This window comes from Borostomias antarcticus, assembly GCF_949987555.1.
Source record: "Borostomias antarcticus genome assembly, chromosome: 8".
NCBI lineage: Eukaryota > Metazoa > Chordata > Actinopteri > Stomiiformes > Stomiidae > Borostomias > Borostomias antarcticus.
In genome coordinates this window covers 30,903,409-30,916,637 of record NC_140241.1, presented here as the reverse complement: position 1 = coordinate 30,916,637, position 13,229 = coordinate 30,903,409, and the positions used below count along the sequence as shown (strand labels likewise).

At 44.3% G+C, this 13,229-nt stretch overlaps 1 protein-coding gene across 1 annotated transcript in view; it reads right to left on the bottom strand.

Moving 5' to 3' along the window:
- nrg1 (neuregulin 1) overlaps positions 1 to 13,229 on the bottom strand; it is a gene marked incomplete at both ends in the record, with an annotated part of 103,113 nt that overhangs the window by 36,567 nt on the left and 53,317 nt on the right. The window contains one exon of the mRNA XM_084442653.1: positions 12,933 to 13,054. Within this exon, the coding sequence (XP_084298779.1) occupies positions 12,933 to 13,054 (122 nt within the window). The remainder of the gene's footprint in view (positions 1 to 12,932; positions 13,055 to 13,229) is intronic.

The window sequence follows — 13,229 nt, the reverse complement described above, 5'->3', positions numbered from 1 at the left end:
TTCAAATGTGACATCAAACAAGTGTAACTTGGAGAGCAGGGAATGAACTGTAGTCTCACTTGCTCAGGGGTTCTCTAGAGTAGCCTACCTGGTCAGCTACAGTCATACTAGGGGAAATGAACTTGAGCGGGACCTATGTTTCATTTCCTAAAATAGAAAATACTATCAAGATGTGGTACTGTATATACAGTAGACGAATGTAGACCTGTCAAGGTTAGAGGATTTGCCCACTGTGCTTGGATTGCAATTAACAGTAGTATGCTAGATATAATCTAAAGTAGAATGTCATGTTATAACGCTCATGGTGAATGGTCATTGTCTTACAATAGAATTTAAGACAAGATAGTTCCTTCCATTGTTGACAGGAGAACTATGGACATAATATGACTTTGATACTGATCAAAAAGACCAAGCCATACTAGCAACATCCTGTAGATCCTTTATTGATCTTCTTATGTAATGAATACTGTTCTATCCATTACATCCAACCTGTTCACTCCTGTTCAAACCAAGAGCTTCACATTCTGCCAATAAAATGCAGAAAACCAGAAATGTGCCTCAGTAATCCAAGATGAAAAATTTAACCCTTGCCTATTCCGATGATAAATAGGAAAATAAATAATTTCCTTTCACAGTTTACAGGAAGTTCAATCCATTATGAATGGTTGGAGGGGAGAGAGACAGAGGGACCTGACCTAGAAAAATCCCAGTGTGGACTTTAAAGGCATCCAGAGCTGGCATATGGTTTGGCAGGCAGAAGGTTACTAGTGCATTAGGAGATGAGATATGTTATTCTTGCCAGAAACAGCCAAGCAGAACTTTTATTAACAAATACAGGACAGGGGTCTGGGGGAGGCAGGGGCTTGAATTCAATCATGTGCATCTCTGCTGACGCTCTCACAATGAAGGGGCTTTTAAAGAAATAAGAGGGCATTTTCCTCCTCCCTGAACGCGGCAGAATTATGTCCAGGGATGAGAAGGCCAGCTTCCTCCGTACCCAAGGTCTGTCCAGTCATCCAGGCAGAGACTTGAATATATGGAGGGGCTTAAATGGTGAAGTGCCATCCGATAGCTTTAGCCCCCCCTCCTCCCCCCACACACCCCCACCTCACACCCTAGCTTTGATGTGACATAAAAGCGATAGTTGAGTCATTTACAGCAGATAATATTAGGTAATTAGATAATATAAGGACCCCATGCCATGGTACATTATGTGTTATGCCATTTTTCCATTGATCAGCATCACCGTACCGTACTGGACCATAGTGCTCGTCCATACACAACAGACACGCCAGACGAACCGGGGAGATAGGAGGAGCGAGCGTCATGCTGTATGCTAGTGACGTATATAGTCCCCGAACCTGACCCTTGACCTCTAGCCCACGAGACAGCGCAGCATAATGGAGGAACTTGAAGCTATCTTGCACTTTTATGTTAACAGCTGTAGAGCCAATTTAACAGCTCTTAGCCTGCTTTTAAAATCCCTGTTGGTGCATGATGACATTTTTGTGACGGTTTCATTGACCAATCAACTGTCTGCGGTGTCGCGTGTCATCACTGTGAATAGCCTACCTGTCATACCTAGCCCTGAGCAGGAACTAAAACCATCATGGGAACTGCGGCATGGTACAGGTTGGTTGACACTGGAGAATGCACCAAAAAAGCGTGAGCACGGATTCGGGTGCGGTACGATAGTGGAGAAGACACTTTAGTTTCTTCCCCCCCTTCTCTGTTCTATGCTCATGTGTATTATGCAACTACTTGATAATGATGGGGGATATCTGTGGCTCTGACAGCTTCTCTCTCTCTCTCTCTCTCTCTCTCTCTCTCTCTCTCTCCTTCCTGTCCGCCAGGCTGGTGCCTGTGGTAAAGGCTCATCTGTCTGGTGAAAAGACCAGTTTGTGTGTGTGTGTGTGTGTGTGTGTGTGTGTGTGTGTGCGCGCGGCTGCCCCGTCCCACTAGTGCCTGTAATGGAGCTAGGGGCAGGAAGTTGGTCATTCAATGGAGTGAGGGAGGAAGGGAGGGAGAGAGAGAGCACGAAGTGAGAGAGGGAGAGAGAGAGAGAGAACTCCATTATAATTAGTGCAGCACGTAAGCCATCTCATTGTTCACTGAGGTCCTGAAGGGCCGTGGGAGAGGAGAGGCATGCAGGGGAGGGGAGAGGAGAGGCATGCAGGGGAGGGGAGCAGAGTGGTTCAGCACCGCTCGGAGGGACAGCTCCACCGTGACGCGGTGGTTTGATGCCTCAGGCTAATGCTAATCTGTTGATGCCCGGAGAAGCAGAGGGAGAGACAATAGCTGTCCTCATGGTACTGGCAGACTGGGATAAGAAATTGTTGGGCCTGGCCCAAATTACTCAAATATTTAATTATACTATGGAAAATTACAAGATAATTTGTGACTCTTAAGGCTGACTGCTTGACATGGTGTGGGGGGTTGACATGAGTGCAACTAGGGAGGTGAAATATTGTCCCATAGGAATTGATAGAATGACTGAATTGAACCATAATCAAATTAGAGTCCAATGAAACAATTGGATTCTACCATTCCTGCAAGTGTATTGAGAGCAAGTTTGAAACTGGAACAACCTCTATTGTGTTCTGAACAGCAGCACAGCCAACAAAGCGAATCCAACTCCAGAACCACTGAGGTTTCTGGCTGCACAGATAATTTAATGATCTATGAGAAAAGGAAAGTTGAAGCTTCAAATTAAATTGGCATTCTTGGAAAATAAAAATGCAAATAACCATCCTCACTCAATGCATAATACTAGGAGTAAATACACTGCATGCAGAGTGAAGACAAACTAGGGCACTGCATTCATAACTGAGGGAGAAGCTGTGGCTTCATGCCCTGCCATCTCCATGCTGTACATATTATGGGATCTAGACTAAGTTCTTCATCAGTTAGTAGTGGAGAGTCTCAGTCTGTATTTCTCTGGTTATCAGTGTCATTTCTCATTCCCAAGCTCCCATCTGATCAAAGGCTATTGAAGACAGCCGAGAGATGCAGTACTGTGGGGATGAGGGACAGTATGAGTCAGACGAGCCACACAAACACACAGAGCCCCTGTGACAGCTTAACAAGCTCCAGAGGAAGACTGGGAGAAGTTGGAGTTCAAAACTGAAAAGTGTCAAAAAATACAGACAATTTTGATTAATTGGCTTCAGTGTTTCCTGTGGATGATGTTGTGGATGATGTTGTGGTGAGGGCTGGTGACAGTTTAACTCCTCTCACCCGTCATCCTCACTCCTCTACTTCCCTCTCCTCAGTAGGATCCTGTCTTGCCTCTTCAGTCTCATGTCTCATGTGTCTCTGACCCATGACTGTCCTCATATCTCCATCCCCACCTCTGTCTGTCCCTTCTGTCCATCAAGATAAACAAAAACATTGATTTAAAAAATCATGTTTTCTAATTATTTATATCGTTCTCTCATGTAGGCTTGCCTAGCGAAGCGTGCTGCCAATGAAGCTAGCTATTATTCTACACTCTAGCTACTATATGTAACTTAGCCAACAATAGTTGATTCTGCTTTAATACAGGATACTTAGCAAGAATTCTTGGCAATGATAAATATCCATATCTGGTTAGCCCAGTTAGCCATGTTATTCATAGCAGGCAGGCAGATGTTATCTTGCTCTTCTTGACTGTTCATCAGCGTCTGCTTTTCTCTTTTAGGGAAAATAATGAATCACACTCATCTGGAAAATTGAGAACAGGAGTTTGGCTGCCTGTATCTTTCTTGGGAGCGCCACACTAGGACATACAGTAGTATTTAATAACAATAATATTAATAATTATGGACCTCAAAAGTCTTTATTGGCCACACGTTACACACACTAACACACGTGAGTAAGGGACGACACAGCACACACAACACACACTACACACAACACACACTTCACACACACAACACACACACACAACACACACTGAACACACACACACACACACACACAACACACACTGTACACACACACACACACACACACTGTACACACACGCACACACACACAACACACACTGTACACACACACACGCACACACTGTACACACACACAACACATACTGTACACACACACACAACACACACTGTACACACACACACAACACACACACAACACACACTGTACACAACACACACACACACACACACACACAACATATAAGCGCTTCTCGTCTTCAGGGTTCTTATCCCCAAAAAAGCACAGAGTCGGAAGCCCTTAGCGTGACTGCAGAATGCGTCTCTGGCAGGAGCTCTGGATGAGCGCTGGCAGGGGGCTCTGGCCATGCAGAATGCGTCTCTGGCAGGGGGCTCTGGATGAGCGCTGGCAGGGGGCTCTGGCCATGCAGAATGCGTCTCTGGCAGGGGGCTCTGGCCATGCAGAATGCGTCTCTGGCAGGGGGCTCTGGCCATGCAGAATGCGTCTCTGGCAGGGGCTCTGGCTGGGCGCTGGCAGGGGGCTCTGGCCATGCAGATGCTGAGATTACGCACGCTTGCTCTTCAGCCACAGGGGGACAGGCAAGCAAACTGTGCTGGTACGGCTAATCTCTCAGAGCATGTGACAAAGTCACACCAGGGGGGGTTGGTGCCTTGTTATCTTAGTCTGTCAAGAAGCAGAAGCTCAAGAGAGGAGTAAATGGTGGCAGAGTCACTGTAGCTGCTCCCTCACCGTGACCGTTACTTTTACCACACTGATGTTCACTTTGTGACCCGAGGTTGTGACAGTGCCCTGACCGACCTCACAACACTAGGAGCCCAGCGCTAAAATCCCCTCATGAGATGTTATACTTCAAAATGGGTGACACAGAGAAAGTCTCAAAATGCAGACTACCGATCCTTGATGTAGGACACAATCTGCCATTAACACAGCTCAGCTTGTCACAGAGAAAACCTCTCATCACATCAGAGACTCTAAAATAGAAAATCACAATTGAGTTCATCTATCTCAGCACAATGAACTGAGACTGCTTTGTTGATAAGAATCAGAATTCTGATTCTGTTGAAGTTTAAGACGCAGCTGAAGGGGAACTTCTCCTTCCGCCTTGCTCTGCACACACAAACACTATATGTGAAATATTGACAATGGCACATTCTGAACGAGAAAACAGAAATGAAAGATAAGCCGTAATAAAAAGAAATATGCTGGACACCTCTCATCAGAACTAATGAAGAGTGGATGAGATGTGATGAGGACCAGTGGGATTCTATGCTTCAAAGCGTTCCACCATGATGAATATTCAGGCACTGATGGAGAAAATAGATCAAAACAAGAAAGCCAAAAACATTCTACTCAGCCTCACTGCTTTGTTCCACTCAAATATATACAGTATGGGGTACGAAAGGAACAGTCTGTGACTTCCACCAGCCCTCAGTACTAGGAAGCAACCAGCAGAGACAGACCAAACATCCCAAAGGGCAGTCATAACAAAGCGCGTTGTAGGGTGTTCACCAACCCCCTTTAAGGAAGTTAAACAACGTCATACCATAATAGAGCACAATGTAGTAGGGTGTTTGTAGTCAGCGTTCTTTCCCTGACCAAGTTAGCCTCTACTCATCTTGTAACTGTGTACATGTGGTGGGGTGTAGGGTGACAAACTCCTTTACTCTGAGCAGTACCATCGTACAGTTATGTTATGTTATTTTTCAGTATCCAAGACCTTTTTATTTGTCCCTTAGGTGTAGATGAATGGATTCAAGCTAATGAGGACTAGCCTATTTGTGACATCCAATGTTTTGCATACGTGCTTAAAGACATGTTCACTCCATTATTTTTTTCACATTTGAATATACCCTAACCTAACCCTACCCTGATGAGGACGTATGTTAAAATGTGTCGGTGGTAAGTCACTTCAATAAAGGCTTCAATTTTATGACAAAAGGACATACCATGGGGGTTGTTGCAGCCAGGATTCACTTTTTAGTTACAAGCTACAATTTCCACAGTCTTCTAATGCCTTGTTCTCCAAAGAACGACCTTTAGATGTGTTTGTCACAGCAAAACGGCCATCTCAACTGGCTCTTTTTATGTAAAAACCTACCGTCTCACGTCAAACACAAGTTAGTGATGATCCAAGTGTGACGGAATCTCAGGAAATGAACCCCATCATCAGGGAAGTTCCCTCAAGCACAACTGGTGAAAGATGGATGCATTCTCTCACTGTCCAAGATTCAGGGATGTCTAGACATCTTTATTAATGCACTGCATTTGAAACCAGAGACTTGCCGATAACTGCCTGTGAAAACAACATGACATGTGTATGGCATTTCAGTAATGGCCTCATGTCCAAATGCCAAAGACATGACATCATCCATGTGCCTTGCAGAGAGCTTTATCCAGGGGTGACAGACCCAGGTTTATTTTTTGACATAGAATCCCTCTACACAGCTGAACATCTGTTGGAGCTACATGCTCCCCAAACATGTTCTCTCTTTCGCGTGTAAAGATGCTAATCTCAACCATGAGCGCTAACTACAGATGTGGATTCCCAGCAACAGTCTTGTTAAAAACCTATTATTTGAATGTGTGGTACTTCGTCAGAAACATCTTTTATATATATATATATATATATATATATATATATATATATATATAATTATATATAGATATATAAGATATATATATAGATATATAAATATGTATATATAAAGACAGAATAGATATAGAAAGTTAAGGATAGAATTCAGACATAGATCCATTATTCATGTTTTAATGGATCACCTCCAGGGAGCGGGGATGGAGATCTATTTTCCGCTGCATCGCAATATGTATCGCAATATGTGTCGTATCATATGGTATTGCAATGTATCGTGATACGCATCGTATCGTGACCCCTGATACTGTACGTATCGTGAGGTCCTTGCCGATACCTAGCCCTAATATATATGGACATGGACACAACCACTGGACCATATCTGACATGACAGGCATATCGTGTGCCATCATTACATCAGCATATTGTATCCACCAGCATTCAGATTCAGATTGAAAATAAAAGTAATTTAATGTGAAGGGAAACAATTCCAGGGGGTAAGTTCAGGCTGACAGATATGTTTGATGTTAGAACCACATGGGTCAGCTAGCTAGCCTGTCCAGTTCAGGTCAGTGCTTCATGAGTAACAAGTACAGAAGCGTCTCAACTCAAAGAGAGCGTCCAAACTCCAGGTTGGGATGGGCTGATGATGGTGTGAGGTTTCAAGTTGCAAGAATGGGCCACTTTAATGGTGAATCTAGGGGGGGAAACTGCTCAGACATGAGTACCACAAATCAATGAAGTGTCAAATGAAGGCCTGTATATTCATTATGACCTACAGTATCAGAGAAGGATATGGTGTAATTATATATATAAACATACATATATACACACACATACAAACAAACATATATATGTGTGTGTGTGTGTGTGTGTGTGTGTGTGTGTGTTTTTCAGTGGCGGGAGTGACGCTGGCTGCACTGAGAAGAGATACAGTACAGGGTATTGGGTTGACTGCATTTATCTGGTGTGTAGGACATTATCTATAGGACTCCTATGGCTTATTATGCTCCCTCTCGATAATGGAAGCTCTCTGTGATTAACACACACACACACACACACACACACACACACACACACACACTACAACAACTGGTAGTGCATGTCAAGGTTATCCACAGTCACGATTGTTACCCCTGGGAATCTGGCCACTGACCACCTTCTCAGTAGGCAATTCCATTACCACACTGCCCCGTCCATTACCACACTGCCCAGTCCATTACCACACTGCCCAGTCCATTACCACACTGCCCAGTCTGCCCAGTCCATTACCACACTGCCCAGTCTGCCCAGTCCATTACCACACTGCCCAGTCTGCCCAGTCCATTACCACACTGCCCAGTCTGCCCAGTCCATTACCACACTGCCCAGTCCATTACCACACTGCCCAGTCCATTACCACACTGCCCAGTCCATTACCACACTGCCCAGTCCATTACCACACTGCCCAGTCTGGAGATCAGCATCACTCATGGTGCCAAACATGGCTACAGAACCAGCAGAACCAGCAGGCCTCTTAGGTCCCAGGAGAACCGTCTCCAAAATGGAGGTTGCTTGGAAACAATACAGTCAAGGTGAGCTCCCGGTAGCATAAGATTAATGGATTCATTCAGAGGAGCGTTAAGAGCTACTGTACATAGGGGTGTTTGTAATGTTACAAGAAGTAAAGGGATGTTCCCTTTGGCTTACTTATTTACATACTGTAGTGAGCCTACTAATCCACTGAAGTCATCTGTCTCTTGCACATTGTCAAAACACAGAAATGTTATTCAGTGCAAAATATGACAATAACTTCATGACAGAAGGAAGTGTTTTTCTGAACTTCAGATACTCACCTGTGCACTGAAGAAGAACAGCATTGTGCACATGCTATTAAACAACCAATCACATGCTATTAAACAACCAATCACATGCTATTAAACAACAAATAACCTCCCACTGACCTGGAGGAGAAATCCTCTCCATGATGGCGGAGGTCAGCGACAGACTTCTGCCCCGAGTGTAACGTAACAGAGAGAGGGCACATTCTGGAGGACAAGAAGCTCGGCTGCACACGTAGCCCCCAAACATAATTATAATCAACTTGAGCTAGCTGCAGCCTAGGGCGGAGTGGGCTCTTGTCAGTTTAATGCATTTTAGGAACGGCTGCCCAAGTACCCCAAACTCTTACAGGAAAAATGGTGACACAATGAGACATGTCCCATTCATATTTAATTGCGAGTCTCAAAATGTAGGGGGAGTGTACACTTTCCCTCAGACCGCGGTTCCTCTCCCCCTGTAAAACCCTGCAGACTACCCCCTGAGGGGGGAACAAGGACATTCCAACTGAAGGATGACCATCGAACAAAACTCAACTCTGCCCAGGGCGAATGCTGGGGCAGAGACTTTGGACTGGTCTAAATCTCTCGACCTAATGAATGCAGCAATCCCAAACATGTCCTGCTCACTCGTACAGTACGTGCCCGCACAGAGTGCCATGAGATTCACTGATGGGCGGAGGTCTGAGCTCCATGAGCACTAGTGGTTAGTTTACGACCTTTACCTCCGGATCTGTAACTACTGTAAATAAAACTGCCTGTCAATGTCCAACACCACCGACAAAATCCAATTTCCTTTTCATGTGTAAAAGTGTATAATGGGAAGAACAGGAAAAATATCTCAATCCACTGGAGAGCCATAAGGAGGGGTCTGAAAGCGCTATGTATGAATCACAGGATTTGTAAAGGACAGAAAGCTGTCGTTGTGCCATTCTCATAAAACAGGAAGCAGCAAATGGAGAAATTACAAAATGGATCAATCTGCACTTTTTACCTGATGTAAGTAAAAGTTCAATTTTGTTAGCGCACCAAAAGCAGACACTGGCGGATATTAATGGTTGGGATCTGTATTGGAAGTAAGAATTGGCCAAAAGAGGATGGACTCATTAAGCATTAATAAAAATACAGTATGTTCTCTGTTCAATCATGTACTCATGGGTTACCAGCTCTTTGCATGTTGGTACTGCACAATTCATCTGTAGTCTACATCTGAGATCACACGTTGCCTCGCATCAATCATTAATACTATTAGAGCTAGGTATTGGCAAGGACCTCGATACGATACGTATCACAATACATGGGTCACGATACATTATGGATCACAATACACTACGTATCACAATCCCCCGCTCCCTGGAGGAGATCCTGAGGGCGGAGTGAATAAGGACATTTTAACTGAGTTTAAAACATGAATCATGTATTTATGACTGAATTCTATCCTTAATTTTCTATCTATCTATCATTCCGTCTTTTTCTGTATATTTTCCTTGTGCAAAAAAGTAAAGTAAATAAATAAACACAAAATGACTATCAATACTGTACCGCGGGATATCGATATACAGTAGTATTGCGGAAAAAAACATGATTCCTCTTGTCCAACCAAATAACATGCTCAAGCTCTTAAAAGTCTGACAGGACAAGATGGGCTCTAGAATGGGCTCAGGTATTACCAGCAACAGATTACAAAAGACTAAGTAGACATGGAGGCTCAATTCATTCCCCCACTTGTCGATACAGAGTCTGTGATTAGCTGAAGTTAAGACTGTGGCTCGTCCTTGCAAGTCTGGGAGAGGAGGTGGATGACACGGCTTTTTCTCTCGCTTGGCTGCCGTTCAGAGAAGTACTACTGGCTAATTGAAAAAAGTGATTAAGTGGGCCCAGTATAAAGTGGCCTGCATACTGCTGCAAAATGGTGACGCTGGAAGCTGAAGACTGGACTGACTGGCAGGGCTGGGGCATTTACCCGTTTGAGATATGAACGGCCTTTGGGGGTTTTATGCTATGAGCCAGAAGTTGATCAACATGTTTTTGTGGAGAGTGAGAGGACAAAACCAGCAGACTGCTTAATGAAGTGCTCAAGGGCAAAACAAAACGTGACTTCATACGCTTTTGGCAAGTTATGCCGTTTGCATCCGTCAGTATGCTGCATGTTCAAAACGTACCTGTGGTGATGAATCCATCAGCAGGCACAATAATGAATCAATGCAAGTGATCGGTGGAAGGCTAATAGGACAGAAACAAGATCTTACTACCCAGCAGTCAGGTAAGGCAGCTGTAACACCTTAGTCATCATCCTCCAATACAGTATGTGATCTAAGCCAAGTGGATCAAAGACACTCTCCCCCGTTCACTAGTGACGGGTGGGTCAGCCGTTTCTTCACCCGTACTAACTGCCCATCCACATGTCCGACTAGATGTGATTACGCCTGTAACAAAGGGGTACTTGTGGTACTTTGTTACCTATACAATGTGCATATTTATCATAACTGCAATATTTGCACAAGCATAGATTTGCACAATATAATGATGAGACAGACAATACTGATAGTATTTATTGATTGTTGGATTGTTTGTTGGTGCATGTTTGTCTTGCTCAGCAGTATTGTTAACTTCACCTGAGAAGAGCAAACAGAGGATGTCATAAGTATCATAAAATGGGATTTGTGCAATATAGTGGTTGAATTGAACACATTTTAGAATTGTTGGTCAAGTGCTTACCATGCTCTCTTTGGTCTGCAGGTGTTCGGGCAAAAGAGTCCCCAGAGTTCCGAGCACCAGTTCCAGGAGGGAACCATGTGCTAGAGTTGTTTTTGTTGAGTTGGTTTTGTAGAGTGTTTGTTTGAGGGGAATGTTTAGATTATTCATAGGAGCTGATATGTATTGAAGTAAATGGAATATTGTATGATTATGTATTTGATGTATTGTAATTTATAGAGATGTGGAAGGTGTAGTGGTAATATTGAATTAGAGAATGTTATTTGCATTCCCCTTGGACATGGTATGGTCCAGGTTAATTGCCTAGCAGTAGTATGAAAGGCTGCCAGTTCCATTCAGACGCTGCTGTAGGTTGGACCTAGGAGAGCGTAGCTACAGTCATGTCTCTCATTTTTAAAGTCTTTATGATTTTTCTAGTTTTGTCATGTCCTGTTTTTTGGTAAATAAATACACCCTTGGTTGCACTGTTACCTCTCCTCAGAGCCTCTTGTGCTGGGAGTTAGGCTCGTCAATCTAACAACGCCCTTTACCTGACCGCAACCCACAATAGAAAATGGACTGTGCAGTTCTTTTTTTCTCTTGAACAATTTATTGAACAATTACGTTGCCCTTGAGCTTTTGAAAAGGCTCAGGCCTATTGGAACTTTATAAAATCAATTGAAATATTAAAAACAGGCTCAGGAAATAAATATGTTATAACACAAGAAAGAAAAACCTGAAGGTGGTCTATGTGAACTGCACAAGGATTATAGGTCTGTATTTTTCAATGAGTTGTCTCTTATTCAACCTACTAGCCTTTCATCTACACAATATTGCATGATCCTAAACCTGCCCGACTCAGACAGGGCCACAGAGACTGGGTTAGGAGTCAACACCATGGAGACTGTGGGTTAGGAGTCAACACCATGGACACTGTGGGTTAGGAGTCAACACCATGGACACTGTGGGTTAGGAGTCAACACCATGGAGACTGTGGGTTAGGAGTCAACACCATGGACACTGTGGGTTAGGAGTCAACACCATGGACACTGTGGGTTAGGAGTCAACACCATGGAGACTGTGGGTTAGGAGTCAACACCATGGAGACTGTGGGTTAGGAGTCAACACCATGGAGACTGTGGGTTAGGAGTCAACACCATGGACACTGTGGGTTAGGAGTCAACACCATGGAGACTGTGGGTTAGGAGTCAACACCATGGAGACTGTGGGTTAGGAGTCAACACCATGGACACTGTGGGTTAGGAGTCAACACCATGGAGACTGTGGGTTAGGAGTCAACACCATGGAGACTGTGGGTTAGGAGTCAACACCATGGAGACTGTGGGTTAGGAGTCAACACCATGGAGACTGTGGGTTAGGAGTCAACACCATGGACACTGTGGGTTAGGAGTCAACACCATGGAGACTGTGGGTTAGGAGTCAACACCATGGAGACTGTGGGTTAGGAGTCAACACCATGGAGACTGTGGGTTAGGAGTCAACACCATGGAGACTGTGGGTTAGGAGTCAACACCATGGACACTGTGGGTTAGGAGTCAACACCATGGAGACTGTGGGTTAGGAGTCAACACCATGGAGACTGTGGGTTAGGACTCAACACCATGGAGACTGTGGGTTAGGACTCAACACCATGGAGACTGTGGGTTAGGAGTCAACACCATGGACACTGTGGGTTAGGAGTCAACCCAGCGCATCAACTGCTCACATAATGTTCACTGTGCGGCTCTGAGGATGAACCTTCCCCACCAATACTTCGATTGCACAGCCATGAAACCAGGCATACAGTATCACCTCTGTAGTCGTCTGTTAATTAAGCGACAGTGTGACCTTTAAGGTCATTCCAAAAGTGTTCTGGGACGTCTTACCGTGGATGAGCGTGACGTTCCCCACGGTGCGGGCTTTCCCCAGGTTGTTGCTGGCTTCGCAGGTGTATGAGCCTGCATGGACGTCTGTAGCCTTCTTGATCTGGAGCTCGGACACTTTCCCTCTGTTAGGAACAATTAAACAGGGGTACATGGTGTTGAGCGTACAGTTCACTGGCAGTGAACAATCTTGTAATAGCATTGGTAGCGTTAGAAGAGTACAGAGATAGGGGAGATATCATAAATTAGAAATCCAATCTCAAACAGCTCTAATGAATCATATATTCTGACAATAAAGAT